This window comes from Cydia splendana, chromosome 2, assembly GCF_910591565.1.
Source record: "Cydia splendana chromosome 2, ilCydSple1.2, whole genome shotgun sequence".
Taxonomy (NCBI): Eukaryota; Metazoa; Arthropoda; class Insecta; order Lepidoptera; family Tortricidae; genus Cydia; species Cydia splendana.
This window is the reverse complement of record NC_085961.1, coordinates 6,254,254-6,269,985: the sequence shown is the minus strand read 5'-3', so window position 1 is coordinate 6,269,985 and position 15,732 is coordinate 6,254,254. Positions and strand designations below refer to the sequence as shown.

The 15,732-nt window shown below is 38.0% G+C and overlaps 2 protein-coding genes across 9 annotated transcripts in view; one reads left to right on the top strand and one right to left on the bottom strand.

Annotated features, from left to right (window-relative positions):
* Window positions 1-2: 2 nt before the first annotated feature.
* LOC134802505 (protein TIPIN homolog) lies at window positions 3-3,388 on the bottom strand. The gene is made up of 5 exons (XM_063775188.1): window positions 3,169-3,388; window positions 2,609-2,752; window positions 2,327-2,463; window positions 1,741-1,943; window positions 3-760 (listed from the first exon to the last, which is right to left on the bottom strand). Exons 1-5 carry the CDS (start codon window positions 3,308-3,310, stop codon window positions 19-21), a joined length of 1,368 nt encoding a protein of 455 aa, XP_063631258.1. The 5' UTR covers window positions 3,311-3,388; the 3' UTR covers window positions 3-18.
* Window positions 3,389-4,053: 665 nt separating this feature from the next.
* LOC134802314 (protein lingerer) overlaps window positions 4,054-15,732 on the top strand; it is a 31,920-nt gene continuing 20,241 nt past the window's right edge. For 5 of the 8 annotated variants that reach the window (XM_063774949.1, XM_063774940.1, XM_063774931.1 and 2 more), the window contains exons 1-7: window positions 4,054-4,172; window positions 8,928-9,088; window positions 10,075-10,149; window positions 11,021-11,143; window positions 12,052-12,178; window positions 12,810-12,938; window positions 15,232-15,368. In XM_063774949.1, the coding sequence (XP_063631019.1) occupies window positions 8,972-9,088; window positions 10,075-10,149; window positions 11,021-11,143; window positions 12,052-12,178; window positions 12,810-12,938; window positions 15,232-15,368 (708 nt within the window). In that variant the 5' untranslated portion in view covers window positions 4,054-4,172; window positions 8,928-8,971. Of the gene's footprint in view, window positions 4,237-4,316; window positions 4,736-8,927; window positions 9,089-10,074; window positions 10,150-11,020; window positions 11,144-12,051; window positions 12,179-12,809; window positions 12,939-15,231; window positions 15,369-15,732 lie in introns of those variants that run through there. The other 3 variants (XM_063774957.1, XM_063774919.1, XM_063774925.1) reach the window with 3 other exon arrangements.

The window sequence follows — 15,732 nt, the reverse complement described above, 5'->3', positions numbered from 1 at the left end:
TAATCCTTTGATTTTTATTTAGAAATCATCAGTGAAATCGACATCCATTAACTCCTCTGTCAATGGATCACCATCTTTTTCTCCGTTTTCTGGTTCATTAATTATGCTTGGAGGTATATCATTTTCTTTTACAATAATATTATCAGATACAACTTCTGTTATTTCAGAATTAGATTTATCTTCTATTGTGTTCATAGTATTGGATGAATTTATTTCAGTTACATCAGTTTCTATCTCCTTACTGTTTTCATTAGAGTCACAATTATCAGTTGTAACATCTGCAGAAATTCCAATTTGATCAGATTCTAAAGCTTCTTCAACTAAATTCTGCTTATCAGAATTATTTTCATCAGTATTTGCAACATCTTTTACAACTGGTGTATGGACATCAACAGCGATGGATTCATTTACTGCTAAAACGTTTTCATCATCAGAACTGTCACTGTCAATAACATTAGTCCTATTGTGTTTCTTTACCCCATGTTCAATGTCCATTTCATCATTGTTTTCTGTGACATCATTTTCTGTATTAACTTTTATTTTTTCTCCGTTATTGACAGCAATATTATCTGTATTTGTTTCCTCAGTTCTTTCTGGAATGGTTTCAGTAGAAAGGTTAGCATTCTGGTTAGAATTATTAGATTGATTGAGTCTTGCTAGTCGCCTTTCCTCAGCTAGTCTCCTGTTCCTCATCATTCGTTCCTTTTGTTCGTCGCTAATGGATGGTGACGATGTTACTTTAGGTAACATAAGGGGTGACCTGTAAATAATGAAATAATAAAGAAATATAAGGATATATTTATTTGTTGCGTGTGTGTGCCTCTGAAGGCGGAATTCCACCGTGTGCGGCACTGTGCGGCACAAGCATATTCAGTACAAAAATGCTTGTGCCTCACAGTGCCGCACACTGTTGGAATCCAGCCTTTAGATGCTATTCACTAAATATGGCATGGCAGAATGGAAAGAATAAATTTCAACATTGAATGATTCTATGTTGAAGTTAACAGTATGTGTGTGTGTGACACGTACTGTTTTCCCAGCGTTTACTTTTTGTCGTGTTGCTTAGGCTGGCCCCATCGTTGAATAATTGATTATAGTAGGTGATTCACCCCACACTAAGTACAAATCTATAGTTAGAAGGAACGGCCTTGTAAGGTAATTAATTTAATACAGTAAAATTATACATTTTGCGTTTGCGTCAAATCCGGTAGTTCTGATTTTTTGCAGACTTATTTATGATGTTGGCCCAATGAATAATCCAAGTTTGTGACCTCGAGCGCCGATACATCATACCGGATTTGACGCAAAAGAGCCAGGTTACAAATTCGACAAAGTTACTGGATTACTTTTACAAGGGCCAATCAGCTTAATTTACCAAGAATTAATGATGTGTTGAGTAATTTCATTACAAGTTATTTGATGGTTTTATTTAATGTTAATATTATTAAAAGATGTTTGACCCAAATGTTAGAATTCAGGAACATTTCTTTTGTTTCTTAATGATGACTTTACGACTTGGGTGGTCATTTTCGTTCATTTTTAGCCAACATCCCTTATTAACCAAGCGTTAGCAAACGCCTCCGTTTCGGCTTGAGCAAAAGTACTTTCGTATGTCCCGATTGAGAAATACGACCTGCAGAGGAGAACCTGCAGGTCGCATTTCTCAACGGACTCTCATTAAAATTAAATTTATTTTTTAAGCTCATTGCGAGGTGTACAGTTCACAGAGACACTAGTTACCTATGGTCAGACATTGGAGTATGCATCTCCTTCCTAGCCGACCCTGGTGCAGGTGTGGACCGTGCCAGCTCTATCTGTTGCTGCAGCAAGCGGTCAAACTCATCCTCTTCTTGCGGTGGAGCTGCCTCATCTCCGCTTGAATCCTGCTGCTGTACTGTTTCCTCGGAGAGAAACTGGTCTGTACGGATTTTGTGGAGGTGGACCTAAAAAATGAGATTTATGGCATTGGTGTATCTAGAATGCCTAGATTATTTAATGTTATTATTTGTTGTTTATTTTTATGTTTATGTCTGTCGAATTATAGGTTAGTGACTTACAATTGTGGCTTTCCATCAGAGAATGGTCTTTATGCACATGAAGCATAAGGACCCTTTTCTGTTGATGCCTATCCTTGGTTGATCTCTATAAGGAAGTTAATATTTGATGAAAACAGAATTTGTGGGTAAATAAATATATTAAATATTCTATCTATTAGGAGAAGGATAGTGGCATAGGATCTAACTGTGCCAGTTGTGCCACTATGAAAAGAATGTGCCGAAACTGACCCACAAAAATTTTTGCTATTAAATATTTGTAAATTACTTACCATGACTGGTCTCTTCTTCCCAAGAGTCTCAATCTTCTTGAGGCAGTCATCAAACTTGAACTTAGGGTACAGTCTGTAGGCCCAGTGTTCTAGTTTCTTTAGAATGAGATCTAAATCTTCTTTCTCATGGCCTTTTCCTGTGAAATACATGAATATTTACTGCCAAAATTGCTTTCCTGGAGTAACTTAAGCAAAGAGACATCAAGTCATCAAGTTTTGTGTACATGTATGAAATATAATTGTTAACTTATGGGACACTCTATATTACATTTAGGTACATACCTTTAAATTTGAAATCTTTGAAATGTTCAGGTAATATCTGTATTCCCCTTGGGCCAGTAAGCCTTGCCGGATTCAGAACAAAACGGGGATTCTTCACAGCCTTTTTAGCTTTGGCTGTGTGATCTACTACTCTCTTGTCTTCCTCTGTAAAAAAATATTTAAAAAAATCGGGCAAGTGCGAGTCGGACACGCGCACGAAGGGTTCCGTACCATATAAAAAAAAAACAAAAAAAAAAAGCAAAAAAAAACGGTCACCCATCCAAATACTGACCACTCCCGACGTTGCTTAACTTTGGTCAAAAATCACGTTTGTTGTATGGGAGCCCCATTTAAATCTTTATTTTATTCTGTTTTTAGTATTTGTTGTTATAGCGGCAACAGAAATACATCATCTGTGAAAATTTCAACTGTCTAGCTATCACGGTTCGTGAGATACAGCCTGGTGACAGACGGACGGACGGACAGCGAAGTCTTAGTAATAGGGTCCCGTTTTACCCTTTGGGTACGGAACCCTAAAAAAACACACACACACACGCAATTAAAAAGAAAATTTTACTAACCAGCCTCATCTTCTTTTTCGCTATTTTCATTACTGTCAGGGGACCGTGGTCTGTCCTCCAGCTCGTCACCTTCGATCACTCGCTCAAGCTCTTGAGCTTCACCTGCCTCGTCCTCCAAGAACACATCCTCTAGCAGGGACATTATTCATACATGTACTTCAATTCAAATATACACTTTTTTACACATAACCTCTATGTCATAAAATAAACAAAGTGTTGAAAAACTTTATAGTAATATGATATTTTGTAGCAATAAAATATATTTCTATTTTTCTTAGTTTTCTTTTCAAATAATTATGGTTTCATCGTATTTAGTATGAACTTGACAGTGACACTCAGTGACAGTTTCAGATTTAGGCGGGAAAAGTTTCTTTTTATATCTCACTTTACGCAGTAAACAAATAATTCTTAACATTTTTATATAACCTCAGGATTTTTATTAAAGCAATTGAATTAGCAACTTTGATTGGAAAATAATAAAGAATTCCATTATTTCAGAAAGTAAATTAGAACCGATCCTAGAGAAGGCTACATATATATCGATTAGCGTGTGTTACTAGACTGCAAGTGAAAAGGAACGTCTCACGTTTAAGGAAATTAATTAGCGTGGACAGATAAAATAGGCATGTAATACTTCCGCTTTATTTAAGTAATAAAAAAGTTTTATATTATTCAGAAAATGTGTGAAAAAACTAATTATTAATATAATTATTTATTTCAAAATTCACAGCATAAAACTATTGTAATATCATACCGATGATATACATATAATGTTTCGCTTTTATTGAGTATAGACATATTCGAATATTTAATTGAACACCTATGGTATGCTTTGAATTATAATATATTTATAAAACCGCTGATCGATTGTCTCCGATTGTTACATAATCATAAAAATTTTTGGCATTAAAAACTGGCCATTCTTCAAACCGTTACGTTAAACGTGAACATGGAACACCACTAGCAAGTCACGTGACCAGCTTGCGTTTGAGAGCGCATCACAGGTATGGAAATCAGGAAATTTTATTAAAAAATAAGTTGATTTTCGGATATTGCTATAGAATTAAGGTAAACATAAAAGTTGAGATTTAATTGTGTGTTGAAGTGCGTAAAACAATGTGTATAAAAAGGTGTTGTGTACGTAATTCGTCATAAAAGAGACTGTCTGTCATTTTGATACCAAGAAAGCTGCTTCAAGAATGGCGTCCCCCACATGTGCCGCTGGTATTCAGTTTCGCGCTGAACGGGATAGGATTCGATGACGCGTGCTCCTTGAATCGTGGAAAAGTGCTGCTATCGCAATTCTGCGTGGTTTCCGTAGGAAGCCGACGCGCATCCTCGTTTTTCGTGTATCGCCCTTGCGCTCCACTTGCAATGAATCATTGTCCCGATTTCTGCTTAAAGAAGCTGAATATTTCTGTATTTCGTCGCTAGTGCTGATCCGGAAGTAGACGTTGTAGTTTGAATGAGTTTATTGCAGTGTTGTGATGGGTAAAAGTTGTAGTTTGTAGTAAATTTACACAAGTGTTTTGTTTATAAATTTGCCGCTCCTACACCGCCACGGACGGTGAGTGATGTCTTTGTGCTGATATGGTGCCTACGTATTTTGTTGATGGTCAAAGTTTATGGTAGATTGCCGGTGGGTATGTGTATTTTGGCACTTCTGTGCAGTTAAAACTTGTTAACAAAGCTTTTTAGAAAAGGATTAGGTTATGTGGGAGGGCATTCACTTTTTGGAGATGCATGTCCTTGAATTTTTATAGTTTTTCTGATCAGAAGTGATACTTGATAGACTGCTTGGAATGAATGGAATCATATTTTCTTTAGTATAAGATATTAATTACTAGTGAAAGTAATGTTTTGTTTATTTATATCCTGATAAAAACGATTGCATATTGATAACATTCACAACAACTCCTTGGTTGATAATGTTAATTCATTCGGCCACAAAATGAAACATAACAGCAATTACATCATCAGAAAAGAAATTAAAAAGATTGTACTAGCACCTATTGTTGTGAATTATTTCGGTTAGGCAGTTGTGGGTTGAAATATGCCTTGTGTACGTACACCAGTAAACTATTAATGCCAATGGATTGTGCTATTTTACCCTGTTTTAGACATTGTTTCTATAATAGCTGCCATAGTGTAGATACTGTAGATTATAGTCGGTCAAACAAGTTTGTCAGTAGAAAGAGGCACCAAATTCAAAATTTATATGGGACAATAACTCTTCGCACCTACATTTTTAAAATTGCCGTTCTTTTCTACTGACGGAAATGGCTTGACAGACTATATAATTCCTGCCTGTAGACCTTTTGGTGACTTAATATAACTTGAAGCCCTCACATTACTTCTAATGGTGACTTTTAAATAAATTTGCTTCTCCATAGACCTCTGTTATAATATTAGAATTTTTCACAAATTGAACTGCTTTTGAATACCCTAATGAATACACTAATGAATACCCGGCTTAAGTTTGAAGCTCATAGCAGTTGACTGTTCTCTGCATGTAGACCACACAACACACTTAAAATTGATATAATTAGTGCTGCAGAGAATATTTTTTACAAGTAGGTAGTTTAAAAATGCTGATTTTATAACTATTGATATAAAATATTTTGTAACAAAGATTTTTTTTATGTCTATCAAAGATATCTAATTTTTTTTCTGAATTCAAAAAGGAGGAGGTTCTAAATTCATTCAGATCTATGTTTTATGTTTGCTCTCTGATTTCTCAATGTTGGCTTCACCAATTTGGAGGATTCTAAATGTATACTTCATTTGGTCCCACTGTCATCATGTCAGGATCTGATATTGGGATCCAGTAGTAATTAAGGGACCTCTACAAATATTATAGGCACACCTATAGTGATTTGGGTATTTTATTAAAGTAACTTTAACACTTGCTGGTGAATGATGGCATTGTAAACTGTTTTGTGAAGTCAGTTGTTTTTAGTTTAAATAACAAAATTGTAATTAACAAAATAATTTATTATTTCACTAATATATAGGTTTATCCTTAATTTAGTTTGACTATAAATTAAGGAAAATCAAAGTCATGTGTATTAGTGATGTATGAAATGGTCTTAAATTGACCAATTTATGATCATAGATTTCAAACTATAAATTTAGGTTTTTTAATATATGCACTTGAAAAACATACTTAGCACTATGGTTTTCAAGACCATTCCAATAAACCCATACAACTAAGTTGCATTGTTTTATCACAGAGTTCCTGTGGCCAGTTGGCCACCTTGGCCACCTCCTGAGTTCACCATCAGATCAGCTTGATGGCACCATAATATTGCTTTGTCACCCAACTTACATTATGTATGTGAAGTTTCAGCTCAATCATATAATGGGAAGTGGGTCTTATTTAGCTTGCAAGATTTGACCCGAATAAATATATTACAAACAAACATTGCAACAGTAACTGGCCACTGTTAGTAATTGGCCACCAAATGAATTCTATTCACCCATAAACAGAATTCATTTTAGTATTTATGATTTAAAGTTGTAGTATTTATGAGGTTTCAATAACTGGCCAGCCTCCAATAACTAGCCACCTTATACTAAAATGAATTCTGTTTATAGGTGAATAGAATTCATTTTTAGTTTAGGGTGGCCAGTTACTGGCGAATTACCCTAAAAGCTTGTAAAAACCTAAACTGTCTAAGACTATTTTTATTTCCATTGATTGAGAATAAATATAGATGGTCAAGCAAATCTTGTCAGTAGAAAAAGGCGCGAAATTCAAATTTTCTATGAGAAGATATCGCTTCGCTCCTACATATTTCAAATTTGCCGCCTTTTTCTACTGACAAGATCTGCTTGACCAACTATAGATAATCAGCAATTATCAGGGTTATTTAAAAAATATATAGGTACATATATGGAGTTCACATGCTATATTTATGATATTGATATTTTTGAAGTTGCATAACCTGAAGTTCTTATGCAACTATCAAGTAGGTACCTATAGTATCTATCGTCTGCAAATCCTGCTGTCTTGGTATACTATACTATGGTAATAAGGGTTAGTTTTATGCCTTTACAAGCTTTCCTTTATAAGCTTGACATTAAATAAAGGCTTATAAATAATAATTTAAACCACATGGCTCCTGGTAAAAAAATACTGCACATACGGTACTTGCCTTTAGGTAGGTTGCCTAAATGAAAAATCTTATGGTTTGGTTTGTTGATTTGTTCATTAAGTTGGTTTGATTTGATTTCTTTTTTTAGTACTTAAATTAAAATCTAGTACTCACGGAACTGCTTGTAGTTCAGCAGGAGGCAGTTATCTGCTAGAGTGAGTAAATTTACTCACTCTTGCAAGAGTTGCAACACCGAGCATAATAGTGAGTTGCAGGCTTGCAGGTTTATACAAACAAATGCTACTCAAATATTTTGACAAATAGATCCAAGTGAGCTAGGGTACCAACCTTACCTGCTTTGACAATGACCTTTGAGTGAATCATCAGCGTGTCGAAGTCGCATACAAATTATTGATCGAAATCGTGTGTTTAAACCTTTATACAAGTGGCAAAAGAAGTTATTGTACTGTGGTATTGTAAATTACGCGAATAATGGCAAGTGCGGACATGAAACTGATTTTACGATATTCTCAATAGCCATTCGTTGTTTACTAGTGTGGTATGTTTACGCGCCGCAGTGGAGTTATTACACGCTTTTTAAAGTTGTAGTCTGTTTTTAACTGACAACTGCAGGTGGCTTATTTTTAACTTTATTATTGCGTGTAGGGACGGTTTAAAACACAGTAACTTTTAACTAAAAATGTTAAGGGTACTTTTTTTTTGCTAGCCTATTATGGTGTCCCACTGCTGGGCAAAGGCCTCTCCCCTTGTCTTCCACGACTCCCGACATAGCGCCTGCTCTGGCTAGTTACTGAGAAAGGTGTCTAGGTCGTCCCCGCCATGGGTACTTAAAGAAGCATTTATTTATTACCTACATAATTACTCATAGGTAAAGGAAAGACACTAAGCACGAATAATATCGTACATTGACCCTATCTCTATCGCACGCGCATAATTTTATTGCTGTTTCACCACTGATTCCGGCGGTCAATGACACTGTGTGAGCGGGATAGCATAATTATGCACGTGCGATATATGAACAAGCGGGTCAATGTACGAAATTCCTCTTGCTTGGCGTCCTTACTTTAGAATCGTGTATGAAGTGAATCTGAATTCGATAAATGGTTTGGCGTACTACGAAATAAGAGCCGTGAAAGCGTGTGTATGTGTAGTATTTAAAACACATTTTATATTCGCGAATCGATTAGCCATTCACATTACTAATACGGACTGTATGTTCTCGCCCTTAGTCACCCTTGTCAATAAAAAGTCGCGACTAGTATGCACAGAGCATAACACGTCAATAACCCTATCGCGAAGTAAAACGCGTTTGCGATTTCACGGCCAACGACCTTAGCATCCTCGTCCAAGGCTTTAATTGTCTCAGGATCATTTAGGACTGAGTTGTAATTATGTTCGCAATTTCGTTTTATTGCGATTGTGAGTTTATTATACATAGTGTCCAATATAAACTATATGGGGCTATTAAAAAATATCTGGTCATGTAAATAAATAACTGAAAAATAAGATGAAGGTTTTTAATTTAAGCAAGTCTTGTTTAACTTGTAATTATTAAAAAAGCGTACAAAATAATTTTTTTTAATTGGACTCTACTATATGCTAAACTGTAAAATATTAATAATTATTTTTTTATTGTTATAGCTGCTTGTAAATAGAGGCTGTAAATATAATTATAGCAGATAAAGATGAGTTTGGGAGCACGCGCCACCAAGGGTGGTGCGAAGGGGAAGGACAAAGCCCAGGACAAGGCCAAGGGCGTCGACAAACCACCGGCCAAGGAGAAGGTCAAACAACAGCTACAGGTTAGTGGGGGCAGGGTCAAAACTCAAATTGCAAGTTAGTGGGGTCAAGGTCAAATTGTAAGTTGATAGGTCCGATCGATCGCATCTTACGAAGTTTGACACCAAGGGGAAGAGTAAATACAAATACCAAGATAAATAAGGCTAAGGATAATAATTGCAAGTTACTGGGGTCAAGGTCAAATTGTAAGTTAGTAAGGGCTAGGTCGATCGCATCTTACGAACACCAAGGGGAAGAGTAAACACAAATACCAAGATAAATAAGGCTAAGGATAATAATTGCAAGTTAGTGGGGTCAAGGTCAAATTGAAAGCTAGTGGGGTCAAGGTCAATTTCATCTTATAAAGTGTCACACCGAGGAGAGGAGTAAAGAGTGATGATTTGTTAATCTATAATGAAATGTCTTGTTGTGTGCCCAATGATGAGAACTCATAACGGAGGGGGCCGTCGCGGGGTCAGCGCGGTCAACTTGTCGCCAAACTTGTCCGCCGATCGGCGCGTGTCCGCGCTACTCCGTGGCGGGGTTGCCCTGTGACCATAGATTATGAGAGCTGAGGGCCATTGCTAGATTTAGACTATTAAGAGCCTTATCACACTGGCAATTAAGAGTTGAAAGCAACGCGAGCACGTAGTGAGTTTAACTCTCCCACATATCGCCAGTTTGATAAGGTTCTTACCAATGAACAAGGCCTAGGTCAACATACAAGTTATTGGGGTCAAAGTCGTTCTTCATCATGTTAGAAAACAATTAGATATTTACTCCATACCTCGTCGGCCTTAACGCCAATAGCTGATGAATGGACATGGAACCTTACCTAGTTTCCTTAATTTTGTCAATAAAAATAAAACTGATCTCACTGCGACAGGCGCTTAATTAAACCATTATCAATGATTGCGTGAATTAGACTCTTTACTTATCTTACTAAGGTCCCTTTTCCTTTCAACTTTGAAGCCCTTTTTCATATATCAAATTATTTTTAACGTTCCAGGCAACCACAGAACAGATGCGTATGGCAAACATGATCGACCGCAAAAGCGACGACTCCACGGACGTCCGAAGAATGGTGAGATCACTTTCACACGCTATCTTCGCTTTTAGATCGAAACATTTGAAACTCGATTGTTATTGTGGGAAATGCCCAACAAGGTTATTTTCCTGTAACGCTGATGAATGATGTCTGATGAATGATGTCTTATTAAGTTATCAATTTTTAGTACATTAAACAAAGCCACATGATTGTTATTTGCCGAATAGTGAAATAACTGTATTGCTGCAGGATACGCCAAGTTGGATGTTAATATCCTTGACGGAATTACCTTTTCTTGCAACAATGCAGTCTGCCAACATTGCAGCATTAATGTCAGGAAATCTCCATTTCGATGTTGATGTTCTGTCTGCTGTATAATTGACCAGCAATGCTGCACTGGAAAGCTTTTGCCATTGAAATGGTATCTTTAGCTACTAACCCCCATATTCATAAAACTTTACGGGCCTGATTTAGTTAAATTATGTTTTATCCCTTTCTTACAAATACATAAGTCAAAATGACAGATAAAGACAAGCGATTATTAGCTAATTGATGCTTATAGCGCGTTTATGAATAACTGGTTAATTATTTAACTGAGAAGTTGACCCATGACTGATATAGTTTGAACATACCCTAGGCCAAGAGTCGGCAAATTTATGTAGAGAAGAGTCAATAACACAGTAGAAGTAACGTTTTAGAGCTGTCAAAAAGCCACATATAGCCACACAAATAAAAACAAGTGATTTGATTAGTCTAAGTTCTCTAAGTATTAATTGTGTGGGTCTCTTGAAGAACCGCAATGGCAGGTTTAAAGAGCCGCACGCGGCTTGCGAGTTGCGGTTTGCGGGCCCTAGGTATAATATTATAGCGTTTATAATTGGTCAATAACTACTTTTAACGCCCACAGGTGCTAGAGCTGATGGAGATGACATGTCGCACTGAGGAGGAGGTGTGTTCGGCGCTGCACGACTCGGACAACGACATGGTCGCCGCCTGTAACCTACTGCTGGAGGAGAGTCAGCGAATACAGGTTACAATTTTTCTGTGGAACTTATGCTCACAATTAGGGCTGATTTAGACGGCGCGCGAACTCGCAAGCGATTTTAGTTACATTGCTGACTGTTGGTTACGTCCAATTCAACCGACCGATCGAAACCCGCAGTGGTATGAAAGTTATGAAACTCGCATGCGAGTTCTCGCATCGTCTAAATCAGCCCTTAGTCAATGATTTTATAGGAAACCAATGCCTGCGTGGTAAAGCTGTGTTTAGATGTCACGTTTTACGTATGTTTGCCGGCGCACGTTCATGTGTAGTGGACAGGTCACGCAACATACCTGAGCCTACGTATCTATGCGCTTCTGAACGCACCCGAATGGGTGTCATTTGTTTTTTTGTTTTTGGTTTTTACTCTCGGATGTGCCCAATGATGAGAACTCATAATTGAGGGGGGCCGTCGCGAAGTCAGCGCGGTAGACTTGTCGTCAAACTTGTCCGCCAATCGGCGCGTGTCCGCGTTACTCCGTGGCGGGGTTGCCCTGTGACCATAGATTATGAGAGCTGAGGGCTCACTACGTTTCTTGGAGTCACATACGCGCGTTAAAATTATCTTGTGTTTACTTCTATGACTCATTTAGTTCACTCCATGATTCAAATCTTGTGACTTAAATTTGAATCACTTTACGGTGTCTGATCGAGTTGAAATTTCACGTACTTCCGTAATTCTGGTGGCAATGCTATAATATGCTAACATGGGACTGATCTGATGAAGCAGTCGGAAGGAGACCTACTTAAATCTTTGACAGACAAATACAAACTAACACATTGCATCATTTGAAAGGTCTCGAGGATAGACAGGAAGGATAAGTGTTTCAAAAACATTTTTTAAAATATCTGGTAACTTTTTTATTTAATATTTTTGAATGTTTGATATTTTCTAGGGCGAATGGCAGACAAATGAAAAGAAGAAGAAAAAGCCACCTGCCGCCGCCGGCAACGGCGAGCCCGAGCCCCCGCGCGAGCGAGAGGCGCGTGAGCCTAGAGAACGGTCTGGCGCGCCGCGTCCACGTGAGTGCATTTTTAGGGTTTCGTACCCAAAGGGTAATAAAAACGGGACCCTATTACTAAGACTTCACTGTCCGTCAATCTGTGCGTCTGTCTGTCACCAGGCTGTATCTCATAAACCGTTATAGCTAGACAGTTGAAATTTTCACAGATGATGTATTTCTGTTGCTGCTATAACAAATACTAAAAAGTACGTAACCCTCGGTGGGCGAGTCCGACTCGCACTTGTCCGGTTTTTTGAATAAGTCACCTTTGTATTGTGATCGTGTTCAATATTTATTCACCAACCACACTAGTGCAAATAATCGAGTAATAAACCTATCCCATGGTTCAGGTGGAATTAAACTTTATGTCTAATTTGGAAAGATTGGGAACTGTAATTTTCATCATCGTATCTGACGCGAGGGCCCAGTTTTTTAGATACGATGTCGGTTGTAGAATCGTATGTCATACGCAGCCGGACAAGTGACACTGACAATACGGTTACGAGGAGACGATAGATCGAGCGGGGGTCGGTCCGTCCTTTGTACCGTAAATGACGTAAATCGTAATGAATATCATCATTAACTCGGCTCATGCGCTGCCCCCTACAGGTCACGCACGTTCTCTGTACAAGTTTGTTTGCTTATTGCAGGTCGCGGGGAGGCGGAGGCGCGCGGGCGGGGCCGCGGCGCGGCGCGGGGGCGCGCGCGCGGCGCCCGGCGCGGCGCGCCCGGCCGCCCGCGCCCGCCGCGCGGCGAGCTCGGCGAGCGGGGCGAGCACGGTCAGTACCCGTTCCTACTGGCACTACACGCACTCTTACTCGACTTAGGGCCGGTTGCACCGACCACATTTGACAGACTGATCAGCGTCAGCCGGCGCGCCCCGGCGCGCCTCTATGAAACTTTCCATACATAAAAATTTAGCGAACTCTTTAACGATACGAACAGTTTGGTGCGACCGACCCTTAGGGTGGTATTCCATCTGCCCAATATCTTGCTCCGATGTCATTCATTGCCTCTCACTCTCTCATTAACCAAAATGTGAGACAAAATACACATTGGACATAAAATTGGACATGGTGGAATACTTATATACTTAGGGCCTGTTTACACATTGGTTATTCATATATTATTACTCATATTATATATTCAGTCCTTTAGCTCGTCTTAGTTGACTTCATGAGACCGTATCCCTCGACCAGGGAAAAGAAACGCTTCTAACGAATTCTCTCGTCGCATACGCTCCTAGTGTCTCAAGATAATTGACGATCTAACGACCGACTCTGCCAGCTACAACTAACTCGAAGAGTTTTATTTCTGGTCCGCGGATTGTGGGTTAGCAAATACTGGACGTACCGTCAGCCTCACTATGTCGTTTAATGTTGGGTCATTCCACCGTTTCGGGTGTTACACTTCAACTCATAAAATAAGGTTCTATTCGATATTGTAACAGGAACTAGGAGGTTATAACTATTGATTCATCTACTACTTTGATAATATTTTCTTTTCCTGTACACACACAATTAAAGTATAAGAGCAATAACGAGAGAATCATTAAAAAGTAGCTGTTTCGGGCGTTACGGGAATTGGCCTATACCTTCTGACCATCAGTACCAAAATGCATAATTTAGCGAATTTTGTCAAGTAACCTCGAGTTTTATTTATGTCAAGTAACAATAGTTAGTATAGTCTACTGAAACACTGAAGTAACACTTAGTATCACTTTTCAATTAATTTTAATAAAATAAATTACCTGTTTCGGGTGTTACTCTTGGTTCGTTTCGGGTGTTACGAGTACAAAATTAAGACAGATTTATACGAAATTATGGCTCATTTTATTGAAATTATTGTCTTTTTAATAAATTCGATTAAAAACAAAAGTAATAAATGCTGAATTATTATAAAATACATTAATCTTAACAATAAAAACTGTTTCTCGAAGATATGATAATTATTTTTCTTTCGATGCGAATATTTCCGAAAATATTCACTTAATCAAAAAATGGTTGATGGTGATACCTATTCATTTTGAAAGATCTATCCAACGACACCCCACATCACAGGATTAAAGTCGAAAAAATTTGATATATTTTGTACAGGAGCTTACCTAAAAAAATGTTTTTTTTTTTGTAGTTTTTGTGTTATTACTTTGTCGCCATGATTGATTTATGTATCCATGCCAAATTGCAGCTTTCTAGCACTAACCATCACGGAGAAAAGCCGGGGACGGACAGGCGGACGATCAACACGTTTCGGGTGTTACACAACTTCAAACTTTAAAACATACGACTAAAGCAGACGCTAAAACAATAATTATTACTCATTTGCATAGGTTCACATCATAGCCTTTCTTTGGCAAAATATGTTTGGTTATAGTTAATTACCTGAAAAGTTACACATACTTTTATCTCTTTTTCGTTTCGGGTGTTACTTTGACACCACAGTCTAGAATACTCTTCTAAAAACCGATTAAGTAGTAGTAGTAGTAGTAAAATACTTTATTGTACAAAAAGAAACATAAAACATGAAAGAACACACATCATTAGTACAAAGGCGAACTTAATCCATGCTTTTTAATATTTTTAAAGACAAATTATATAATTACGATATTTTACCTGAAATAACTGCGGGAAATTGGTAACAGTTTACAGTTACTTTCTTTTTAATTAGTCTTGCCAATATCGCTGTAAAAAATTAGTTTTACGCCTATCATTTAAACGTTGCGATCAAGTACATGAAAAACATGTAAAAATTGTTATTTTTTTCGGTTTTTTTTTCTGACATGAAGGTTTGGTATGTTTTCTATGGAAATAGGTTAGTGTTGACTTCTTAAACTAATTTTCATTTTTGAACCCTTGGTAGCGTTTATTATGGAATGACCCTGTTATTATTTAAAATTACATAAGTTTATGTACATCTAAATACCACTGCTCTCATTAGAAAGCGTGTATTAATGGAACTTTTGTCCATGAATTCTGTAAAAAAACAATTGCATAATAAAATATGACAACTTCTAACCTGACGTCACATACATGCCCCCATTGCCACCCCCAATGACAGATTATTCACTTGCAGGCAACAACATATCAGACTCATTCCCCAGCGCGGAAGACTGGGACAACGAGGAGTGGTCAGGATCTCTGTCGGACACCAAGGTGTTCACGCCCAGCACCGCGACCGGCGGCGACGACGCGCCCGTCCCAGTCACCACGGTACTTTTATTTTTAATACTAATTTGTGACTCTCCTTAATACGAAGGCTATTTGCATTAAGTTCCATTCCCTGTTTATCAGAGATTAATCGCCTTACCAGAGAGTATGCACCTGTATTGTGCCCGTCGCTTATTGCAAGCATGTGTACTGTAGCACGCACTATAGTTAACCCTTTTAACGCTACGCCTATCGTGCACGGCGCGTCATCTTAAACCTTGACGGAATGCACGAAGGTTGACATTGGACTGACGCGTGCGTCAGTTGTCGTCTTTGGAGGTAGAGGAGGAGAGACATAGGCGATCGCAATGCATTCGTGGCGTATATTGCTAGATTTAAATGCACCTATAGTGTTTGTCAAAGTAAC